The sequence below is a fragment of the Lagenorhynchus albirostris genome, chromosome 1 (genome assembly GCF_949774975.1).
Source record: "Lagenorhynchus albirostris chromosome 1, mLagAlb1.1, whole genome shotgun sequence".
In the NCBI taxonomy this organism is placed as follows: Eukaryota; Metazoa; Chordata; class Mammalia; order Artiodactyla; family Delphinidae; genus Lagenorhynchus; species Lagenorhynchus albirostris.
The window spans coordinates 134,664,269-134,689,163 of record NC_083095.1 but is presented as its reverse complement, the minus strand read 5'-3'; the positions used below and the strand labels follow the sequence as shown (position 1 = coordinate 134,689,163).

General features: G+C 35.9%; 1 protein-coding gene across 3 annotated transcripts in view; it reads left to right on the top strand.

Moving 5' to 3' along the window:
• The window catches only part of UBE2Q2 (ubiquitin conjugating enzyme E2 Q2), a 69,964-nt gene that overhangs the window by 2,034 nt on the left and 43,035 nt on the right, over window positions 1-24,895 (top strand). For 2 of the 3 annotated variants that reach the window (XM_060154968.1, XM_060154954.1), the window contains exons 2-5: window positions 8,734-8,835; window positions 13,164-13,268; window positions 20,498-20,554; window positions 23,390-23,530. In XM_060154968.1, the coding sequence (XP_060010951.1) occupies window positions 8,734-8,835; window positions 13,164-13,268; window positions 20,498-20,554; window positions 23,390-23,530 (405 nt within the window). The remainder of the gene's footprint in view (window positions 1-8,733; window positions 8,836-13,163; window positions 13,269-20,497; window positions 20,555-23,389; window positions 23,531-24,895) is intronic. The other variant, XM_060154958.1, reaches the window with a different exon arrangement.

Here is a 24,895-nt window from a genome sequence, read left to right as displayed (position 1 = left end):
TTTGCCATCCAGGACTAGGAGTGGTTCTGTACAGTGGGTGGCATTAGGGAAAGTGTGTGGTTTTGGTAATCCCAGTGGGGGTGGGATGGTGGTGTTGCTGTGCTGTGCTGGCATTTAGTGGCAGGGGTACAGGGATGCCAGATGTCTTGTAATGTTCAGGCAGTCTGCCACGACAGAGAATTATCCCACTTCAAATGCCAGCAGTGCCCTATTGAGAGCCATATTGGAGGCTGATGGAGTCAGCTGCACAGAAAGACACTGAGTGATGACCTGGATTAGGAAGTGGAACAAGAAGTGAATTAGAGGCACCTGGCAAAAGGAGGCTCTGGTGGGGACCAGTATAATGGTACCACTAACACAAACTATTCAAATTGAGATGTTAGTGAATTATGACACATTATCAGAACATAATTATCATGGTAGATGCTCAGTGTATATGAATGTGTGTTAACATTATTATGGAGAAACATCAAACATATAAAAAGTTGAATAGTGTGGAGAACCTCCACGTACCCAGCCTCAACAGTGATAAACTTTTGGCCAATCTTATTTCATCTATACCCCACCTCGGATTATTTTGAAGCAGATTCCAGACATATCACTTCATCTGTAAATATTTCGGTGTGTATCTCTAAAAGATAAAGACTCTTTAAGCATGGCTGAGTGTTTAGATAAAATCACCATGGTTTGCTCTTGCTGATGCCATTTTCTTAGAGGGGAAGGAGCAAGGAAAAAATGGGGCTGGATTTCATATGTCAGGACCTGTCTACTGTGTTTGATTTGCTATTCTCTAAAAAGTTTTAGCTCTTAAAAAATAATGATAATTTTGATCTATCTTTTAAAAAACTTTTCCTCTTATTTCCTCTTATTCCCATATATTTATTGAGCTCTTCTACATGCCAGGCCCTGTCTTCTCCATGCTTATCAAGAAGCATCCTTAGGCAGTTTCTGTAATGTTTTGAGTGAATGGTACCTCACTAGTTGTTTCCTTATACACCTGCATGTCAATTTCTGAGTAGTCCTCTAAAGATATTGTGCCCCCTTTTTCTTTCAGGCTTCTGCATCAGCATTTTTTCCCATGTGGAATGTGCCCCTTACCCTACCCCAATCTGTCTTGACATGTCTGACCATCCCCAAGGCTCTTCTAGTCATAAGCTGTTTATGCTGATATCTATTTCCTTTCCTGTCTTCTATAGTCCTTAACTGTTTATTGCTTTGGTTATGTTTTCTTAATATTATAATACTTGTGGAGTTTTTTGTTTTTTGTTTTTTTTTTAGTTGTGTAGTTTTTAAAAGTCTTTTTTATGGTGGCAGGGGGGAATATTCTGTAGTTATATTTTTCATCTTCCTCTCACTAAATGCTCAGTAAATATTTGTACTATTGATGATATGGCCACCATTTTAGCTATATTCTGTTGGAACAAAAATCTTAACTACCATGTAAGTTAACTGCCAAGAGTTGGTCAAAAGGGCAGAGAAAACATCAAGAAAGTGTCATGGGTAGTGCATAAATATTTAAAAGGCCACTTAGGGTTCGATAGGAAATCTGCAATTTGACTTCACATGAAAGCGTTTTAAGAAGTAAACAAAACAAAACGAAAAACAAACCAAAAAAAAAAACAAGGCATAGATGTGTTACTCTTTAGGCCAAGGGAATGAAGCTAATTTTTTTTTCTGTTTTATAAATTTGTCCTAATCTTAAGTATGAAAGGGAAAGAGTGCTATTTTCAACTTCAAGGAGTCTTTTTTAAAAAACTTGTTTTCTGTGAACTCATGATATGAAAGTTTGTCATGCAAACTTAGAAGTATTGTCTTTCCATTTTCAGTAAATAGATCTAATTGCCAGTCAGTGCTAACATCCAGTTATGATCACACCTAAAATCAAAGCAGCTCGTTTTAATAACTTGTGCAGCCTTATTGGGAGCTAGTGTAGGACTTTGTTTTAGTCCTTTTGAAATATTTAGCATACCTTGGCAACTCCATTACTCCTTTTATGGACTTCTTGGCATTTGGGAACTCTTGGTAGGGAATTGCTGTTTTAGAGTGAGAAATCCCCCCCAGGAAGTAAATTAGCTGGTAAACAAATAAAACCTCATAGTACTTTATTATTTGTGTAGCATAAATCATTACTCTTTCTGCCTGAGTGGCTATTTGCCAGGCTATTTGTGGTGGAACATTTTTTTAATTAAATTTCTATTCATCATTGCCAAAAAGGTTACCCCCCTCCCAACCCTAACAGCAAGATACTAAATTAAAAATGTTAGAGCTGAGAGTTTAGGAGACAGAAAAAAATTTAGTCTTTAGTCTTTGGGACCTTAAGCAAATTACTACTTTCACTGTATTTTTCTCTGAAATAGATAATACTTTTTGCCCCACATGAGAGCATATATAGGAAACCTCTTTAACATTGATAATGATCTCTGCAAATATAAAAGTGATGGTGTCATTAGCAGCTGAATAACACTTTTGAAAATGCTTTTTAATAGCTTTTCATGGGAAATAAACCAGTGCTGTTAATTTCTTAATTTTTCTTGTTTCTAGTCTTTGCATTGATAAAAAGTAGCCCAGAGAAGGTTATACAAAGGAAAATAACAAAACTTGACTAAAGAGCCCAAGATCTTTTCTTTGGTCTACTCTCCTGGGACAGATTACTTTTCCAAATTGAACTCCTGGAGAATCTTTTGGAAGTATCACAGCTGTCATGTTAAGCACCTCAGTGGTACTTTCAGTCCAGAGGAATCATTGTTTCCATTCATTTGACCAATTTATAATATAGAGTCAAATTCCTAGTTGGTATCTCTCTTCCCTCATCCCCATTTTTATGCCCTTCCTTGAAAGGAACAGATACCTGAAGAGGGGAGACTTAGATTTCCATTTTGTGAATGGTGTATCCTTTAGTAACTTGTTTTTTTTCGTTGTTGTTGTTAAACTTCCTTAGGCCTGGAAAAGGATAGTATTAGATAAATGTCAGCTAGTTGAGGGGTGGGGAATTGAATTTAGTGGGGAATTGAATTTAAATAGTCCCTGCCAAATAAAGCATTACTGGAGAGCCAGAGTGGTGAAGCAGAGGTCCCTTTTTCCAAGGCCATTGTAATAGTGTTCTGTGTTCTCTTCTGAAAGATCATTCTGAGAGACAAAGCGGACTCAGATCCAAGGAAACCATTGGTTTCTGCAGATTAGGTGGTTTGAATTCTCTTCAGCACTTTTGTTTTCTCTGCCTCAGTGCCTTTAGAATGATGTTATGATTAGCTGTAATTTGCTATTCAAACAAGCACTTAGGAATTTTTTTCAGATCACAGGGGTATATATGCATTTTTCTTTTACCAAATGTTAGTGTTTTTACTCTGCTTCTCTGGGCTCTGGTCATGTTAGATATTTAGTTGTATGTTATTTACTTGTAAAATGATTATCAGGGAGCAATCTCTTTTTCTTTCTTCTTTTTTTTGGGTAGCTTTTTTATGTTGTCAGGTCATTTAGAATTTTATTAAGCTACCATATGGTAATTCTGTCAGTTTATTTCATTCTCCATCCCACATTTATTGAACGGCAAAGTGTGAAAATAGAGTGTCCCATAGCTGTTCTCCAGAAGAATTAAAACTGTTATACCTTTGAACCTTCAACAAGAAGTATGTATATCAATTTTCAAAAAAAGTTAGGATACAGCCATCTCCAAGGATTTCATGTCATTTGGAAAAATGCCAGAAACTGAGCATTCTGGCAGGCAGTTTTGCTGGCTGGTGCTTGATATAGAGCCACACATCGGTCTCTTAGTGGATTTATGTGGAAAAATAGGTAAAACTATTTCTGAACAAGACAAACTCCTTAGGCAATGACAAGCGAAGAGGTTGGTTTGATTAACCTTGAGTTATGTTGCCTTAGATTAGGACAACACAACATTTTATGGTGGCAGTGGCCGTGGTGGTGAATTTCTTTGAAATTTATCCACTTATGGTAACCTTTATGGTGGTGGTCACAGACAACTTCATCCTTCAAGCCTTAAAATCACTATAAAACTAATAGTAGAATTGAGGAAAAACAGGGTCCCTGAGTAATTAGATGCTTAGATAATTGTCTAAAATTTTCATAACTGGCGAGGAGAGGTGTTAGAAGCACTTAAACATTTAATGTAAGGAAAGCTGCTTGAACTTACACTGGGATTTTAGAGCACCATCTGTTGTTTAAAAATTGTATATCATGGGTCATTTTAAAGAGAAATAGTAAGGAAACTATCTTTTCAAGATAGATACAAAGCTTAGTTGTTAACCTTGTAAAAATTTAAAAGCTTGAGGTATATGAGAGGTTGAAAGCATTAATGCTTAGTTTTAAATATTGGTGATAATTTTGGATGCCTTTCAAAGTATGTAGATTGTCTTCTAAATATTACACTGAACAAGCCTTGACCATGATGTGAAATTTGTGCTGAAGATTACGTTTCCAGAGGTGGTGGTAGTGGATATTTTATAATGTGGAAAATAAGACATTTAAGAAGTCTAAAAACCAGATAAGCAAAACTAGAAAAAAAAAATCACCTGTAATTCTACCACTCAGAAGACACCACTGTCAAAATTATGGTACATATCTTGTCATCTGGTCATCTTTTTTCTCTTATGTTTATGTAGATTCCCTCTCCCTTTTAAAAAAAAATCAGGTTATTTTGTTATCTGATTTTTCACTCAGTAATGTTGTAGACCTTTGTCATAAACTTTTTCCTCCAATGTCTTCAATTATCATGTGCTGTTCTGTTACATGACTACAGCATTGAGTCAGTCGTGTCTGCTACTATCAGTGGTTTCTGTTTTCTTCTATTTTAAGTAATGCTTTGAGCATTAATAGCTAGAGCTAAATCCTTGTGCATATAGGTAATATCCTTTGAAATTTTCCTAGAAGTGATAGCTTTCTGTTCTTGTTGATGAATTGGTTTTTGGAGATGTTGTAACAAATTATATTGTATAGGAACTTTTTTTTTTTCTTCCAGGTTGCAGCTTTTATTAGATTGGTAAAAACGTTAGCAGGTGTGAAGTGAAAGGGGCATTCTCACAGTCATGGCACAAAGTATAGTATAAATATGACCCTTTAGAAAACAGTTTGGTTTCTTTTAACCCTCTCTATTTTGGCAAGATATATGCTGGCTACCCCGGTTGGCCAACATTGTCCTTGTGATGCTGGATCTCCAAGAAAGACGGCTCTAGTTCCAGAGAAGACCCAGATTTGCCTGGTTTAGCTCATCTGACAGCTAACCACTGGGAGTAGGATAGGCTGGTAGAGACCTGTGATCAGGTTTTGGGTCAAGGGAGGCAGGTAGGAAGATGGGAAGGAGATAGGAAAACTAACCTCAGTAGAACCACATTAATATAGAATGAGAAAAGGATGTTTCTTCCAAGGAAGAAATTCTGAGAGTGAGGGGGAAAAAGGTTGGGAGATAGGGGGCAGGCAACAGTTATCAAGGTTTTTTGGAGTCAAGACTCTTTTACACTATTAAAAATATATTGAGGTCCCAAGGAGCTTTTGTTTATGTAGGTTGTCAATATTTATCATTAGAAATTAAAACAAATATTTAAAATATTCATTAAGATAAACTCATTACATGTTAATATAAATGTTTTTGTGGAAAATGACCTTATGCTCTAAACCAAAAAGTTTTAATGAGAATAGTGGCACAATTTTACTTTTTTTTTTTTTTTTTTTTTTGCAATACGCGGGCCTCTCACTGTTGTGGCCTCTCCTGTTGCGGAGCACAGGCTCCGGACGCACAGGCTCAGCGGCCATGGCTCACGGGCCCAGCTGCTCAGTGGCATGTGGGATCTTCCTGGACTGGGGCACGAACCCGTGTCCCCTGCATTGGCAGGCGGACTCTCAACCACTGCGCCACCAGGGAAGCCCCACAATTTTACATTTTTTGAGGTGAATCTCTTTGATGTCTGGTCTGTCATTTGCTTCTGCATTCAATCTGTGGTGATACGTTGTTCTGGTTGAAGTAATAGGAAGAAAATCCAGCCTCACACCGATACTTGGTTGGGAAAAGGAATATTGTAACAGCTGTTTTAGATAGTTGTAGATATTCATTTTGGATACTCTACCCAAACTTGTTTTTTTCTTGAACTTTGAATGGATCTTTTACCCATGATATTATGACATCATGCATTGGTCATTTGGAAAATATTGGTTCACTGAAATCTTCTAAATGTTGATACATTTTGTTAGGTGACATGGAAACATTATATTCATTAATATCACCATCAACCTCATCAGAATACTGTTAGGAAGCTGTCAGGCTCACAGTGGTAGATACAGGTTTTGCAAAATTCTATTTTTGCTTGAAAGCTTGAATTTTATCATTGGCAATAAATACTGTCCTGTGTTTTCCTTGAAATGATAGGCTCTCTTCATTCTTTTTGGAGAAAACATCTATCAAAAATCCAAGTTGGAATAACCATTGTTTGTCAGTCATTCTTTCAAGTGAAAATTGTGTCCTGTGAAAGTGGTTAGTTCAGCTCACAATTGTCATACAAGTGCTTTTTCTCATGTGTTCTGTAGGAGTGCTCATGTGTGCTTCACATTTCATCACTTGCAATATTAAAAAGACATAAGGATTGAGATTTAGTAAAATAACTGCCTCATCACAGACATTCATAAGTGAAATGCCTTTTTTTTCTTTTAAACACCTTGAATGACTGGTGGTGAATACCATGTCTTCAAGTATAGTTTGGTGTCACTGCCTTTATCTGTGCTAAGGTACCAGCAGTTAGTTTTACCCACCATTATGTCTGCACCATTGGTACAGATGTCAATGTGAAAAAGGCAATTAACATTTTAGTATTCTTGTAGAAATAGTTCGGACCTAGGAGTCCAAGGGCCCCACTTGAGAACTGTTAACATAGTTGCTTAGACCTAGTATATATCCTGTCTTCTTTTGTACAGGATTAGAAAAATATGGCATAGGTAGTAACTGATCTCAGTATTTCTTTTATGTTTTTCTCTTTTTTTGCAATTCTCATAATATGGTTTTGAGGGGTTTTAGTCCAGAGCAACAATTCATATATTTTCTTTTGCTTATGCAGAAGTTTAATCTACATAATGAAGCTGAGAATTTAGTGCTTTTTTTTTTCTTTTAAGGCTAAAGAAAATACAAATCTAAAACAATAAAAATGGTTTAGATGGTGTGTTCTCAAACTAGGCTGAAGAATTTAAAGAAAATGTAATAAGTAATTCTCTTTAAGAATAGGATTAATTTTGAAGACAGTCTGTTTACCTTTTAGCCTTAAAGAGGTTTGGGACACAGTAAGAGTTTGAGGAATGAGAATACAAAAATAAACCATTACTGAATGGATATAATGATGTCCTACTTCAATACTGTTTTTCTTTCTTTAAAGAACATTTTGTAAAATGCTTTAAAAATAATCAGTTTCTGTGGCTCCAACTATATTATAATTGAGATTAGAGTTCTCAAAGCAATGCTTCTTTAAACTGTTTCTGCAAAATTGTTGTTTCTCTATGACTAGAATCTAACTGTACCTAATACTAATACTAATGGCTTTTCCCTAATATATAATAGAAAACAGTGCAAATGAACAGAGTAAATGTCTGTTATTAGGTGGAAACATGTACAAGGGTGTGACTACCAGGAGGTTAAGATTATTGGAACCATTTTAGAGGCAGCCTATTACAGTGTTCAATAACATCATTGACCTGGATGAGCTGGAGCACGCAGACAGTAGCTGTACAAGGAGAATGCCTGTCTCAGAGCCCAACTCCAGTGGCTAGTGAGCACTATGACTAATGTCATAGTGGCTAATGTAGCCCTAAGACAGCTATGTTGCTGTCTGTTCTGCCTTTCTAACACCTTGCTGTCTTGAAGAAGTAATCTTAACCTCATTTAAGAAATTTGTCCTTTAGAAGCCAGAGTCTTCCTTGCAATCTAAGAAGGGATGGGAAATTATTAGGAAAAAGGCAAAATTAAATGGGATTGATTTTTAGGGGCCAATAGGGGCCAATTTTCTATTGGAGAGAAATCTCAAAGTAGCTTCTGTAATTACACTACTCAGAAGGCAAGTAGTATAGTGAGTAGAAGATTTAAAAAATCATTTTTAACATTTGTAAGGATTTAAAAACATGTGCCTAGATATGTATTCCTTTGCTTTATTTAAAAAAATTCAGAGTTAGATCTCATCTAGATAAATCTTAGAAATGTAGTTTTATTATATTAAAAGGCAAAAAGTAGTATGGTTTAACTCTGTAGACTACTTCAAGGTTGGGGTTTTTTAGTTTTTGCTTTTAATTTGTTTTTGCTTTTTGAGGGATTTATTGTGATTCCAGATTTTAAAGCCCTTAAATGTTAAAGCTGGTGAATCCAGGCCATGATAGACCTTTCTTTGTAAAGAAAGGAATCCTGTCTTCCTTGGTGCTTGCATACTTTTGATGAAACATAACTTTTGAAGTGTATCCTCTTCTGTTTGTTTTAAATCATACTGCTTACTGGGTAAAGTCCTTTTTTTTTAAGACTAATAAATTATGTAACATGGAACAGGAAAGATTAAACTGTGAAACATAATTTTTATTTAAAAAAATCCATTAAAAATTTTGTTTCTCCACACATGGATTTTAATGTGTTACTTTTCTTTCCATGATATGCTTTACTTAAATTTGTGGTCATCTTGCCATTTAGTGGTGAGGTTTAATTGCATATCCAGGTTATCCTGTCTGTAAATGTGTTTAACGTAGGTGTCTCTGTAACAGGAATCTTATCCATCTTCTTCACCAATATGGTTTGTGGACTCTGATGACCCAAATCTGACATCAGTTCTGGAACGTCTAGAAGACACTAAGAACAACAATTCGGTGAGAAAATAAGCCACACTACTTTTTGTTTCTCATGAACATATAGAATTTAAGTGTTAAGAGGTAATATGATATAGAAGCCTGATTAATGATTATTTGATAACCTGGTTTTTAGCTCCTTTAAGATTTCTTTTTTTTTTTGTCCTTCATATTCTACTGTTTAATACCTGGTTTTTCATTTTTATTCCCCATAGGTATAGTCTTAATTTAGATCAGGAATTAGGTGGTCTCTTTTCCATGAATCCTAATCATTAAACTAAGCAGGCCTTTTTGGTTGGGACCACTAGCCAAGGTAGGAAATAGAAAAAGGGAAAAAGATCAAGGTAGATGTGAGGGGGAAATAATGACAGAATGACACCAATTGCTGTTTCTGTCAAGAGTCTATAACTCTGAGTAAAAGTCAAAGGTATATAAATAAAAAGTTATTTTCTAATATATCAAACAATCTAACTTTCCATTTTAGAAACCTGGTTTCTTTGATTATAAAACTATAAGTGACCATTGTGAGAGAACTAATAAAATTAAAAACAACAAAAAAAGGAAAATAGAAATCTTATTTTCTCTACCTGATACAACCATTGTTGACATGATGGCTATTTTTTCTCGGTATTTTTTTCCCTTGCTAGTAAAATACACATACTCTTATACATATGTTTAAATAGTTGAGGTTATGTTTTATATAATTTAAATGCTTTTTTAAAGTTAACATTATCATTACGTTTTTCCACGATGTCACAAAGTCCTTACAGAAAAATACCAATTATTATTTGCAGGTGACATGATTGTTTACCTTAAAAAAAAAAATTGAAAGGAGTCAGCTGAAAAAGCGATTTTTAAGATGACTGGTTAAAAGTTCTATTATATAAAAATCAAGTTTTCCCAAATATCAGCTATAATCAGAAAATATGGTGGGCAAGTATTTTATTGACAACTCTAAATACCTAGGAATAAGGTTAGGTGTGCAGGTTTTGTATCAAGAAAACTACAAAAATTTGCTGAGTAAAATGAAAGACTTGACTACTGTGTTCCTAGATGGGCAGACTCCATATTATAAATATGTCAGTTATCTGTATAGCTTCATGTTAGTTTATAAATTGAATGCAATTCCAGTAAAAATCCCAACAGATTTATTTTTGGGACTTGACAAGTGACTCTAAAGTTTTTGAAGAGTAAATAATCAAAAACAATAATGGAGTTGAAAAAAAATGAGAGACATGTCTGACCAGATATTGAATAAAATAAAATATTGAGTACTGGCACCGAACTGGACAAGTAAAGGCAGTTAGAAGTTTAGAAACAGAGTCATGCAATTGAGAATTTAGAATGAGTTAAATCGAACCAAAATACTCAATAAGGAAAGGATAGATTGTTCTATTAATAATAAATGGGAGAACTAATGATTTGGGGAATTTAGAGACTTACCTCAGATTTTTGTCACCATAAGTTAGAGGTGGTTTAAGCACATCTATTCTTAAAATTAAGAACAGAAGAACATTGGTTTATAGAGTATTATAAGAGTAATAAGAGAGCCATGAAAGTTAGAGGAAAAAAGTAAAAGCTAGACAGACATATGTTCACATCTCCAGCAGGGGAGGGGGCAACAGGACAGGTAAAGAGGGATAGACTTAGCTCCCTTACTGCTTAGGAGGTTGCCTCTAAAGATCTAAAGGTGTAAGTTTTGTAATAGTAGAAATGAGTGGGGTTATTTTTTGATGTCTAAAGTATCCATCAAAAAAATGCTCATAAAGTAAATTGACAGGATATAAAATGGGATCCAATTTCATAAATAAATATTTACATAAAAGAAAAAAGCCAAAACTCACGCTTCACTCTTTCTTATACTCTCTGCCAGTTATTTTATTACCTAGTCTTGAATAAGAATAAGCTCTATTTCCTCACCTTTAATTCATTTAATTCATTATAATCTGGATTCTGCCATCTTTGTTGTACTAAAATTTTTACTTCTAGTTGCCAAATCCAGGACTTCTTTTTTAGTCCTAAAGTTTCTGCAGCATTTTGATACTGTTGATTCTTTCCTTATTGAAACATTTCTCCATTCAACAAACACATATTCCTTATTGTCCACCAATAAAGAGCTGGTTAAATAAAAATTACTGTATAGTTTTATGATAGAATATCATGTTGAAGTTAAGAAGAATGCAGCCAGTCTTCCCACAAGAGCACATACAATGTTCCAAGATATACTAAGGTGAAAAAGCAGGGCATAGCATATTGTCTATAATCTGGCTAGTTTAGTATATGAAGTAAAAATAAATAAATAAATAAAAATAAATCTATGCTGGATTATACATACCTTTTTTTCCACCTGGGTGGATACAGGAAACTATTAGTAGAACGCAGAAAAGTATTTTTAAAAAAATTGGCTTCTATGCCAGGCTTTGTGGTAAGTGGTGGGTATAAAAGACAAGTCATATCCCTGTCCTCTGGGAACTGATAATCTGATGAGGATTTCCATCAGATCACTGTCTCCTGTTTTTATCTCTTATTATTGCCTTGCCTTGGTCTCCTCTGAGCTCTTATTCCTTGGTCTGCCTCTTTCTTCTCATTCTGCGCTTTCTCTGAGTAATCTCTTCTACTCCCAGTACTTAAATCATGGCCTATATTCCAGTGATTCCTAAATCTGTATCTCTAGATAAAATTTATCTCCTGAGTTTGAAACCCATTATCTGTCTATATATCACACAGATCCAGGGAATCTTACCCAGATGTGCTGTGGCTGTTCAAAATGATTACATCTAAATTTAAACTCATCTACCTCTTAGTACTCCACCTCCCGCATCATGTTTCCCCTCAAAAATTCTCTCTGTGATTGTGAATGGGGCAAAATGAAATAATGAAACTTGTTACCCATGTCTGAAGCTGGGAACTATCTTAGAGTTCTTTTTTATACCAGTGTTTCCTGACTCCCACCCCCTCAACTCCAGACTATCTAGTAAATTTCTAAGACCTGTCCATCTCCCTTCTGTAAGTATTTCTTAAATTCTTCCCCATGATCTTAGTTACTTCCTTCGATCCCTCAAACACTTTTTTGGGTGGAGCGTGAAGTTGAAATTCCTGGAAGCTGTGCTGCCCTGTTTCTTACTGCTTGGTGCATCTCCACCACGCTGCTGTCTTTCCCACAGTGCTACCGTAGCTCTTCCTGTACCAGGGGTTGGAGTGTCGGGTCTGTGTCCAGCTCACCCTGCCTCGTCTTTGTTATGTACTGAGCACAAAACAGAGCTTATTGGATGGATAACAAATCCACGGTGGGGCTTTGCTGCTTTTTAAGCTTGAGGATATTTTTTTATACTAATTTACTGCTCAACTTTCCTCATTTTTACTTGCTCCATTGTCCACTTTGGAAAGGCTTGTTCTTTGCTTTGTTTAACCCATTCTAATTCTGTGTCTGTTTTCCTCAGTCCTTCATAAACCTGCTCCTTTCTCTTCATCTCTTTTCTTGGTTAGAGACATCCAGGAAACTGTTCCTGACCAAGTGAAGTTAAGTTACCTTACTTGCTGCCAATCATGGTTACTGATAGTGACCATTCTTCTTAAATCATAATTCTAAACTTATACATTGAAAACAATTTTTTAAACAATGAAAAACATGTTTGTGCACATAATTTACCTTGCTTACTTAAAGTAATATGCTTAAAAATCTGGATTTAAAAATGGAAACGAGTTATTCTTTGCAGTTTTCCTCGTAAGGTTTTTGTTTGTTTGTTTGTTTAGGCAAACACTTAAGAGCCTACTAAATGTCAAGTGTTTTCACAGAAGAGTTCATTTAATTTTTACCCTTATGAGAAGGTTTTAATTTCCTTGTTTTATAGATGGGGAGACTCAAAACTCAGGGTGTTAGATACTGTATCCAAGGTCACCTGGATTCCAAGCCTCTGTTTGCTAGACCACATTTGCCTCTACTTTCAAATGAATGACTGTGAAATATATAATTTTATAAACCGTGTGCAGCAACACTGCCTCTGTTTTTTGTAGCCTCATTAATGTATTAATGTACTCTTGTAAGTTACTAAGAAAAGAAGTTAACAACTGAAAATTAGACAATGTCTGGAGCTCCCCTTCCTCTGCCATTTTGTTGATGTCATTCTGCTAGGTATCAGTTGTAGGGATTGCACTAAAGCCATAGTAACTTTCTTACACTAGCAGCCCCTAAAATATTTTTTAAAGACTGTTATTTTATCTGTAGGCTGTAATTGAGCAGTAATAAACTTTTCTCATTTCCTACTGGATTAGTTACAGTAGTTATAGTGTTATTCATGTCTCTAAGGGCTCTTTAACATAATGCTTATTTACTGAAATGTGTTTTGTAGCTTCGTCAGCAGTTGAAGTGGTTGATATGTGAACTCTGCAGATTATATAACCTTCCTAAGCACCTGGATGTTGAGATGCTAGATCAACCACTACCCACGGGTCAGGTAAAGTAAAAATTCTCTAGTGTTCAAGAGCTAAAATAAATTGTCTCAAGCACAAGTAAAACTAGGATGATTTCTCATTATTATACAACTTATTTAGAACTTAGTTTTTGTTTTCCTGTTGAATTGTTTTGTTTGTTTTAGGTACTAAAAATAACCTTTTCATTCTTGGGAGCTGCTCTTATTTACTATGACAGGCAAACAGTTGCCCCCTCCCTACCACCACCTTTTTGTTAATGTTCCTGGTTTCCATAACTGTTCCTTGCTTCTGCAGTTGTTTGCTTTTGTTTATTCACTTACCTTCACCTGGAATGCCATCTCTCTATACCCATTTGTGCTTCTTAAGTCCTAACTCAAATGTTATCTCCTCCAGGCAGCAGAAGTACCCACTAGCTCACCACCACTTCTAACCTCTCTGGATTTCTGGATTTACCTATTTAGGCATAATTTATTGATTTGTACAATAACAAAGATTTAGCTTTTATACCACCCACTTACCCACCCACCTCCCCTTCCTAAAACATCATTATATTTAGTAATATGAATAATCACCACTTATCATTAGGACTTTGTAGTGTAGAGTTTTATATTTCATCTGTACAGTTTTTTGTTTTGCAATGTCTTCCTTATAATAATAATTCTTAGTTAAAAAAGTTATGTTCTGTCTCTTTTCTATGAGATCTCCCTCTCTTCTGGAGCCTTTGGCTCTTCTGCACTAGTCTTGGCAGGTTCTTTTCTGGGCTGGCTATTAAGCTGTCATATTGAAATTTTTCTTGTCTCCTCTGCTGGAGTAGTAGATCCATTGTTTCCAGATTTCATGTCTTCTTTCTTGGCTTACCTTTTCTCATTTTGCCTGAGGAAAATGATTTTACGCAAGTAAAATCTTAGAAAAACGTCAAGGGGTAGTACATTTTCTGAGTTCCAACTTCTTAAAAAAAAAAAAAATATATATATATATATATATATATGTATAGCCAGACCACCATGGGTTTGAATCTTGGTTTAATTACCTAATTAGCTTGGGCTAATTACCTAGCAATATGTACATCAGCTTCCCATTTGCAAAATGGGGAAATGGTAGTAATACCTATATTTGGGGAGAGCTATAAAGATTAAATGAGTTGGTGCATGTAAATCATTTAGAGCAGTTCCTGATGCATAGTAAATGCCCAATAAATGGTAACTGCCTTCACTTGACTGATAGTGTGGTTGAATATATAATTCTAAGTTGAGAATAATTTTCCCTGAGAATAAATGGTAACTGCTGTTGTCTTCTAGTCAATGGTATTGAAGCCTGATGCCATTCTGAGTCTTAGTCATCTCTGTGCGACTTCGGGAAGCTTTTAGGACTTTGTCCTTTCCCTGCTGTTCTGAAATATCACAGTGGTGTACTGAGTTTTTTTGTTTGTTTGTTTGTTTTTTCCATTTTTGTTGGGTACTCAGTATGGATGGACCTTCTCAAATTTGGATTCTTGAATCTTTCTTCTTGGGTAAATGTTCTTATATTTTTTTCTGTGGTAACTTTCTCCTTTCCATTCTTTATTTGTTCATTTTGGAATGCTTACTAATAGGATTTTAGACCTCCTCATTTGAGTCTTTGTATCTCTTATTATCACTGTATTCTGTCTCTTTGTCTTAATTTCAAATTCTGGAATGTTTTTCTTATCTTTCAACTTCTGGAAATTTTATTTGAACAGTCATAACTTTAAGTTTTATTTTGGTTATTTATTGCTGCTTAACCAGTTACACTAGAACTTAATGGCTTAAAACAACAGTTCTATCTCGCACGACTGTGTGAGTTGGTTAGGCTTAGCTGGACAGTTTTTCTGCTGACTTCACTGTGCAGTCAGATAGTGGCTGGGACTGGTAGTTATTTGGACACATGACTGCACTGAAATGTCCAGCATGCCTTCTTCATTCACATGTCTGGTGCCTTGCTGTTCCTCACATGGCCCTTCTGTCCACATGACATCTCCTCATTCCAGGGTCTCTTTACGTGGCTTCTCTTTATTTAGGAAGGTAGTCAGAATTTTTATTTTTGGCTTCTAAGAGCACAAAAGTGGAAGCTGCCAGGGTTTCGTAAGGTTTAGATCTGGAACTGGCCCAGTGTCATTTCTACCATGTTTATTGGTTAAAGCAAGTCCAGGGTCAGCCCATATGGTGGGAGGGGTCCATATAAGGGATGAATGCTGGGAGGTGTCGTTCATTGTGGGTCCTCTCCAAAGATGAACCATAAGTTCTTGTTCTCTGATTATTCCTTATTGATAGCATTCTGTTTTTGTTTTTATCAATGTAATATATTCGTGAGTGTCTTTAAGGAGTTACTTTGATACACTCCCTCAAGCATCTCTATTTTTCTTTAATAAGTTTAATAAGTCTTTAATAATTTTTTTTTTAGTTTATCTTGGTCTTTTTTTTCTTTCTGAAGACTTTCCTCATATATCTATTTATTCTTTGTTGCTTATTCATGTTTTTTCCTTCCTCTTCTTCATTCATATTTGAGAGAGGTGTACTGAAAGGCTGATTGGGAGTTCTTTGTTGCCAAGACTTGTTAACTGATCGCTTTTAGGAGGAATTTAAGCTGACTTCAACCCCCTATCCCCCACCCCCTATTTCCTGGCATAATCATAAATGATGGCTGGAACTATTTGGTTTCTCTGGACATGAAACCTTATAATCTCTTGCTTGAGGTAGATATGTATGCCTGAGTTTTGCTTAAGGAGAGCAGTGTGTTTTGGTGGCTGGACAGTTTGTTCTGTATATAGGCTTTCAGTTAATCTACATTTTCAATCCTATCCATCACTCCTGCTGTCGAAATGTACCTGGTGCCTGAGTCTAGAGCCTCTCCAGGGTGCTGTGGGACAAATTAGCCACCTGATTATCCCCTACCCTATGGCTTTACTTGTTTGCTCCATTAATTACCATTCTTCCATTCACTGTCATCTTCTAGCATGAGTGAATTCTTTTTTCTGCTGGTAGCCCCCTTTTATTTTTTGTTACCATTATGTGTTTGTACAGTGTTTATTCTTCATCGTATGTCTTCATTGTAATTCTAGTGGAGCCTCAGGAAAGAGATGGGAGAAGAATATATTTTATGTTCAATCTGCTTCTTTAGAATATTTGCAACTTAGGTTTTTAACTTAATATATCGTGGACACAGTACATATATCTCTACCTTGTTTTTCATGACTGCATTTAATTCCATTCACAAGATATAACTTGTGAATTACATGAAGAAATTTCCTAATTTTGAGTCATCCTTGCATTCCCATAATAAACGTTCGGCGCCTACATAGGTTGGTAGTTGGGGGTGGAACACAATAGATGTGATACTTTATTTTTGGATTTTTATACTTTAAGTGAGATTGTAATATAGTCTGTTTCCCTTTAAGCTCTTCTTGCTTCATTTTGGTATCAGGGTATAAGCAGTCTCATGACTTGGGAAGCTTTGTGTTTTTTTGTTTGTTTGTTTTTGTTTTTTTTGCGGAACGCGGGCCTCTCGCTGTTGTGGCCTCTCCCGTTGCGGAGCACAGGCTCCTGACACACAGGCTCTGGACGCACAGGCCCAGCGGCCATGGCTCACGGGCCCAGCCTCTCCGCGGCATGTGGGATCCTCCCGGACCGGGGCACGAACCCGTGTCCCCTGCATCGGCAGGTGGACTCTCAACCACTGTGCCACCAGGGAAGCCCCAAGCCTTTGTTTTTTTCCTAAGATCTAGGACAGTTGTAATTTTCAACTGGGGGCAGTTTTGCCTCCCATGGGACATTTGGAAGTATCTGGCTATATTTTGGATTGTCACAGCTGGCCGGGTTGGAGGAGTGTGCCGTTGGCTTTTTGTGGGTAGACAGGATGTTACTAAACATCCTGCAATGTCAGGACAGTTCCCCACAGCAAAGAATTATTTGGCCCCAAATATCAATAGTTCCAAGGTTGAGAAAGCCTGATTTAAACAAAGATCTGAACCTGATCCATTTTTCTCTTCTGTGTATTAGTCTATTTAGATTTTCCATTTCTTCTGTCAGTTTTAGTAATTTTAGGTTCTAAAAAATTGGTAACTTCATCTATACATTTAAAGCTCTTGGAAAGATGTGCAGAGTATTCACTTTTTGCATCATCTTCATCTGTGGTTATAATCCTGAAGTTTCCTTGAGTCCTTGTCAGAAGCTTGTCTGTTTTATTATAATGGTCTATTGAAAGAACTGGCCCTTAGTTTTATTTGTTAAATTGAATGTTTTTATTTTTCAGTCCAGTCTTAATAATGTCTCCTTTTACGTTTTTAGTTTACTGGATCAGTATGATTTAAAGTGCTTTTTTATCAAACATGTAAGGGTGTTTGTTTTATTCCGAGTGCTGTTTGACTTTATTGCACAGGTTTTAAAATTTAGTATACTTATTTTCTAAATAGTTTGTGTTTTCTAAGTAGTTTGATTCCATCTCTTGTTCGTATCACTCTTATATTTTACAAGAAAAAGTTCGAAATAATATGTATTGAAAGCATATAGACATAAGTTTAGTATAAAAGTTATGGTGAATACCTGACAACTATACCACCTAGCCACCACCCAGGTAAAGAAATAGAACATTGCTAGCACTGCAGAATCTTCTGCAGGCTCCTTTCAGATTATCATTCCCTTGTATGCTAATCCTCTCCTTACTTTTCTCTAGTCTTATCACTCATATATGCAACCCTGAACAATATGGTTTAGCGTTGCCTGTTTTTTGAGCTTCGTATTAAGTTATACTATGTAGTCTTTCATGTTTGTCTTTGCTCACCATTGTGAGTATATTCATTTATATTGTGTGTAGCTGTAGTTCTTTTACATTGCTGTATTTATTCCATTGTTTGAATGTACCATAACATACTTATCCATTTGACTGTTTACTGACATTTGGGTTAATTCCAGTTTGCTATTAGGAACAGTGCTACCATGATCATTCTTGTCTGTAGTACATAGTACACCCGTGCAAGTATGTCTCTGGGCATGTATTTAAGAGTGGATTACTGGGGCATGACGGTCCATTTTCTTCTTAAATTCAAGAATTATTTAGAAAAAAATGTTTTTAGAGATTCTCAGACAGCTTTGGGGTTTTTCGTTTTTCACTGTGGTCAGAGAATATGGCCTGTAACCTTTCAGCTGCATTAGCAGCAATTGCTTAGACTTAACCATTGATGTTGCTGTTGTCTCCGCTTATTGCTGTTTCTTGTATTCCATGGTTGCCCCTTTCTGAACTATATCCCTGAATAATGTCTTTTTTTCTAGAAAGGATTTGTGGGGATGTGTATGAAGAGTGTTCCTTGAATACTGTGTCTGTTTTTATTATTCATTTAACAAATATTTATTTGACTCTGTGTAAAGCACTCTATGTACTCTATGTAAATGTTGAGGATCCAGTGCTGAACAAACACAGGTATGGCTCCCATCCTGATGGAACTAGATATCAAATTCTAAGTTCATAATTGAGTCTCTTCCAAGTTCTTTACACTTTTTTCTTCTGGTATTTGTTGTTACAGATGAAAAGGCTGATGCCTGTCTGATTCTTAGCTCTTTATATTTTTTCTTTCTGGAAGTCGGCATGGTTTTTTTCTTTAACTGTGAAGCATGGGGTTTTAATTTCCAACATTCGTTGGGGCATTCAGAGCCACTTGCTATTATGAAGTCCTTCTTTAGGTTGGCAACATTTGTCCCTTTCCCTCATCTTCTGAATGAATGCTGGATAAATATTGGATCTCTGTATTCCTATTTCCATTTCCCTAACTCTTCTCTTATTTTAATCACCTTCTCCCCGTCTCCCACCTACTTTTTCTCCACATTTTAGGGGAATGTCACAGTTTGGTTGTCTTCTTCAGTCATAAATATTTTGTTCATTTAGGTCCATTGTTCTCTCTGGCCCCTCTGAGTTTTTTTTTTCTTTGAGGGGAGATCTTTTTGATTTTCCAGAACTTTCTTGTTCTTTACATAATAATCTTGTTAGGTTTTGTGGATGCAGTATCTTCTCAATTACTGCTAAAGATTCCAATTATTAGATTTTTAAATTCTGTTTTATTGCCTTCATTAATAATGCTTCAGGTCACTTTTTCTGCTTGTTCAACTTGGTGCCTTTCTTTCAGATTGCTAGTTTTCTTCAAATATCTGGTGATGCTTGGTTATCTACTCATTTATAGATGAGGTATACCATTGATCAGTATCAGTTGTTATGAGTGTCCTCAGCAATTGTCAGTCTTCTGTGCTATGGCCTCCCCTTTCTGGTTTTGCACACCTGTGCTCTGCCTGTGGCACGTGAATGGGGATGTGCTGGCAGGTGGACTTTTACAACTCCTGAGTAAAAGGGAGAGATAAATCTGTTAAGAAATTTTGCTGCTGCATTGAGTTACATTAAAAATTGTCTTTTCTCTCTGGTTCTGACACACTAAGAGGCCAGCAAGGTTGGCGTCCTATATGAGTGTGATCCTTACCAGCTGTAGTTGGAACAAATACAGCAAGAATTTCTAGGGGAAAAAAATCCTACTAAATTTTTATATATTGTGTCGTAGAGAACTGTGCTGTGGTCCAGGAAGCTTGTCTTTATGAACTCTGACAAAACTAGGTATGAAGGCCCTTCTTGAAACCTCGTCAGATTCGTTGTGAATGAGTGTTAAATTGTGTCTTATACAGAAATATTGTGGTAAATGACATGTTGTTTAAAAAAAAAAAAAGAAAAATAGCTCCTTAGTGAAATGGTGATCACTTTGTAACTTTTAGTTTTGTACAGTGTCTATGCCTGTGTAACACATTTGACCTTTTAAAATGTAAGCCAGTAGAATTTATGGAAAGATTCAGGCTTTTCAAAGCTAAAAAGGTAGATATTTTAAGAAACCCATCGTCTGGGGTATTTTAAGCAAAAGAAGCCCTTAGCCTTATACACGTAGCTATATGTGTAAAATGTTTTCTGACTTTAAATTAGAATATGTTTAATTTTTTTTTCTGTTTTGTTTTATATTTGACTAATTGCCTTTCTTAATTTCTAAGGCATCTATTAAGTTGAATTTTTCAAAATTGCTTCTTCTTAAAAAGCTGATAAATATTATTTGTGAAATCAAAGCTGAATTTAAAAGTAAATGTTTCAACTTTAATAAGCTCTTAGTGGAACTGCAGTGACAGATGATTGATACTTTGTCCCTAAAATCTTCTGAAGTACTCAGTGTTTGCTTACTTATTCTGTGTAGTCCTGGCAAACTCTTTTCTCTTTGCAGAATGGGACAGCAGAAGAAGTGACTTCAGAAGAGGAGGAAGAGGAAGAGATGGCTGAAGTAGGTATTTTATATAAGAATAACATTTCATAACTATCTTCACTTTTGAACATTTTATTAATTTTCTAATCTCCTTTATAAACCATTGTTAATGTGGAATAATGAGAAGCACATTGAATTTGTAATTTAATACAATTTCTAAAGTCTGGCTTTACCTCTAATTCATGGTATACTTTTTAGCAAATTTCTTATCTGATGTCCTTGGATTTTATTTCATGGAAAATAAGAGCTCTTAACATTTAGCACTAAAATTATAGTTACATTTAATAGTAATCAGTACTTAACCTGATTTGGTTTAAGAATAGGAACTACGAAGTTTCAGAATTTTTGTGTTTGAATAAAAGGAGAATTTGACCACATTTCAGTGACTATTCACTAGAAGTAATGAAAACTATCTCATGTTGAAAAATCATCTAAGAATATCAAAGAGGAAATTCCAAAGACACTGAGCTTAAGTCAGTTTAGTTGCCAGCCATTGATAAAATTTTAGACGTTTTCAGGCTCTGAGTCTTTGCATTTAAATTCAAACTTCATAATGAAGAATCTGTGTCTCTACATTGACCTGATACAAGGGATTTGAGTTCCACAGTCTTGGTTTTAAAACATTTTTCTGTTTGGATCTTAGAATTAATTTAGGTTATTACCTTAAATCTAAAATACACTTCTTAGAATGCCTTAGAACTAAAGTAGTTGTTGGTTTGTTTTGTGAGTCTGGAAGTAAAATAGTTCTTAACATTGTCCAGTTAGAATGATTTTTGGGGGGATAGATTTTTTTTTTTAATGTTTTCATGCAGTTTAACTTAGGAATAAACTGCAAGAAAACATTAAACTGGGACTTCCCTGGTGGTACAGTGGTTAGGAATCTGCCCTCCATTGCAGGGGGACGTGGGTTCGAGCCCTGGTCTGGGAAGGTCTCACATGCCGCAGGGCAACTAAGCCCGTGCGCCACACATACTGAACCTGCTCTCTAGAGCCCGTGAGCCACAACTGCTGAGCCCACGTGCCACAACTACTGAAGCCCGCACACCTAGAGCCCGTGCTTCGCAACAAGAGAAGCCACAACAATGAGAAGCCTGTGCACCTTAACGTAGATTAGCCCCACTTGCCGCAACTAGAGAAAGCCCGTGCACAGCAACAAAGACCCAACACAGCCAAAAATAAATAAAACAGAAAAAAAGAAAAATTAAACCTTTACCATGGGTCCAATGTACAGTAAAGTAGACATTGTACTCAAAAAGTTTATGTACCTTTCTTTTTTCCCCTCACAAGATAATAAGAAGAAAGGACAGCAGCATTTAGGGAAATCTAGAAAGGTGGGATGGACTTTGGAGATGTCAAATTAGGATAGGTGAAAAGATATCCTAGGCAACTAAAATAATGTGGTAAAAAGGCCCAGAACAACCCTGGGCATGGTGTCTTTGGGTGCATTGGACGCTGTCCTTTTGGGAGAAAGACATTGCTGTATTGGAGTCTTGGAAAGCAAGTTTGGCTAGAAAAGGCAGATGGCTAAGTCTTGAATTAGAGACAAATATGTTTATATTTGGTATGATTTTGGTAAGGCCTTAAGCAGAGAATAGTGTACAGTGAATATTGTTTTGTAAAGATAATGATGAATTCTGTGTTGATTAATACTCAAGTGGAGAAATTTTGTGGATTAGAACATGACTGAGGTTGAAGTTGGAGGAGGAGGAGGAGGTACAGGCCAAGGGTATTTGTGAGAACTCTGAGGAAAACAAGTGTAGGATGGAAAATTGTAGCTGAAAGGTGCAAACCAGGGGGAGGGAGCTCCATGAAGCATGCAGTCATAGACACGGTATGAATAAGAAAGGAATGTAACAGGAGTTGAAGAGATGGCAGTCCAAGAAAAAGACCATTGAGTCTGGACGAAAGTGATCTAAATTATTAACCTGGTCTAGAAATCACAGTGAATTAGTCTGCTTGATAAAGTGGAGATAAAGTATAAACTACTTCTTTAGAGATTTTGATGATTGAGGTAAAGTTAGAAGAAAGGTAATAGAAAAAGGTTAGGATTTATTATACAAATCTATGCAGAATTTTTAAATTTGTAAGAGCTGATGCTAAGGGAAGGGAGGGAGAAGAATGATGTAGTGATTAAAGATGTTGGCTTAGCGATACTCAAATTCTTTTTCTAACTTTTTTCCTAATTATAAAAATCAATAGGTGCTCACTACAGAAAACTTGGAAAAGGAAAAGCACTAAATGTCTCTATTGATAATTATTAGTATTTCAGTATGTGTCCTCCTATTCTTTTTTTCTGTGCTTATTTTGGCATAACTAAGATTCTATATATTCATTTTTGTATTCTGTGTTTTTCATTTCATTATTGATACAGAAGAAACCATTATGCTGTGTTGGCATTTTAATGGTCTTCCGGTATTCCATTGAATTAAGTTAACTGTTCTGATATTTTGCACATGAAGATTTTGTTTTTGTGGTTATAAAGTTGAAATAGGCATCTTTATGCCTAAATCTGTGTTCACATTTTAGACTAATTTCTAAACTGAATCTAATAGATTTCTAGAAGTCGAGTTATGGTTCTTGGTACCTCATGCTAAACTGTTGCAGAAGTTCCCCTTAATAGGAGATTTAAAGCAATTTAAGATGGCTCATTTGGTAGTAGTTATGGCTTTGTAAAACTATTAAATATGCTTTACTCAGATTCTAGCTTTAAAGTATAGTATATAAAAGGAGAGAACCTTTTGAATGGAATGTGAAGGCTTTTTTAGGATACATGTATTCTCTTTGTTCTCTGAGTCAGGAATAATTTAGCTTTTGACATGAGCTTGAATAAGCTAAATTTTTAAATTTTTTTAGGATATAGAAGACTTAGATCATTATGAAATGAAGGAAGAAGAGCCTATTAGTGGGAAAAAGTCAGAGGATGAAGGAATTGAAAAAGAAAATTTGGCAATATTAGAGAAAATTAGGAAGACTCAAAGGCAAGACCATCTAAATGTAAGTATGTGTAAATGTATAGAACCTGGACTTTTGTGGTTAAGTAATTACGGTTGACCCTTGAACAATGCTGGGGTGCTGACCTTGCACCGAAATCCACGTATAGCTTTACAGCCAGCCTTCCATATCCACGGTTCCACATCCGAGGATTCAACTAACTGCAGATTGTGTAGTATGTATTGAAAAAATCTGCATGTAAGTGGACCCACGCAGTTCAAACCTGTGTTGTTCAAGAGTCAGCTGTATAGGAATAATATAAATACAGGGCAATTCAATAAGATACCAATCAAAGCCACCCCCCTCCATCCCTGCCTTGGTTGTAGATTCAGCCATATGTTTTGTTGCCCTAGTTTCCCACCCCCCCCCACAACATTACTCATCTATTGATAGCCACTTTCTACCCCGTTCATCTGAAATCATTCACTTTCCAACTTGTTTATCCTGTTTTCTCTCCTTACCCTTCTCCTGTGGGATGTGCAAATTTAAATTCAGTCTCTCGTACAAAGTATAATTCAAATTCTTTCTTCTTCATGAAGCTGCCATCTGGTTTGTCCTGCCCTGACTGAACCAAAAGTAATTTTTTCTTTTGACTTAACATCTTTTATGTGAAGCAGCATGGTGACAAACACAGCTGTGTGGCTTCATTTTCCTCAATTTTACCACTTGACTACACATCCCCCCTCCATTTCTTTTTTAATCTCTATTTATTAGGTGGAACTCTTAGTTGAGGCATGCATGTGGGATCTAGTTCCCTGACCGGGGATGAAACCTGGGCCCCCTGCATTGGGAGCATGGAGTCTTACCCACTGCGCCACCAGGGAGGTCCCCTTCCTCAATTGTATAATGTGGACATTATGTACCATTTAGATGATTCCTGTAAATAATAAATGAAAACGATGTATATAAAATGCCCAGAGTAGGGAAATATCAAACGAAGGTCTAGCTATCCATCTCAATACTTATTATTTACTTACTGCCTTTGTTTTAGAGCTATCTATCAAACCCATAAAATCTGAGAACCAGTTCTTTTGTCCTGAGCATAGGTTCTCAAACACAGGGAATGAATTGTTATGCAAGGAGATGACAAGTGTTGTAAACAGGTAGATTACTCTCACTTCTTCAGTCCTATTTACTGTATTAATGTAATTGGCAAATCTTTCTTTAGAGAGCAAAGAAATTTAGCCAAGTCCTTATCTTGATTATTTTAAAAAAAAAAGCTTGTAGTATCTAAGTTAAAGATATTTACGATACTTTCTGTATCTTGTGATTGCTTCCAGTTTGTGTGTTATAGTCAAAACAACTACAAATTATTGAACACTATCACATGACAAACTAAGCAAAGTCTTTTAACGTTTATATGCCTTC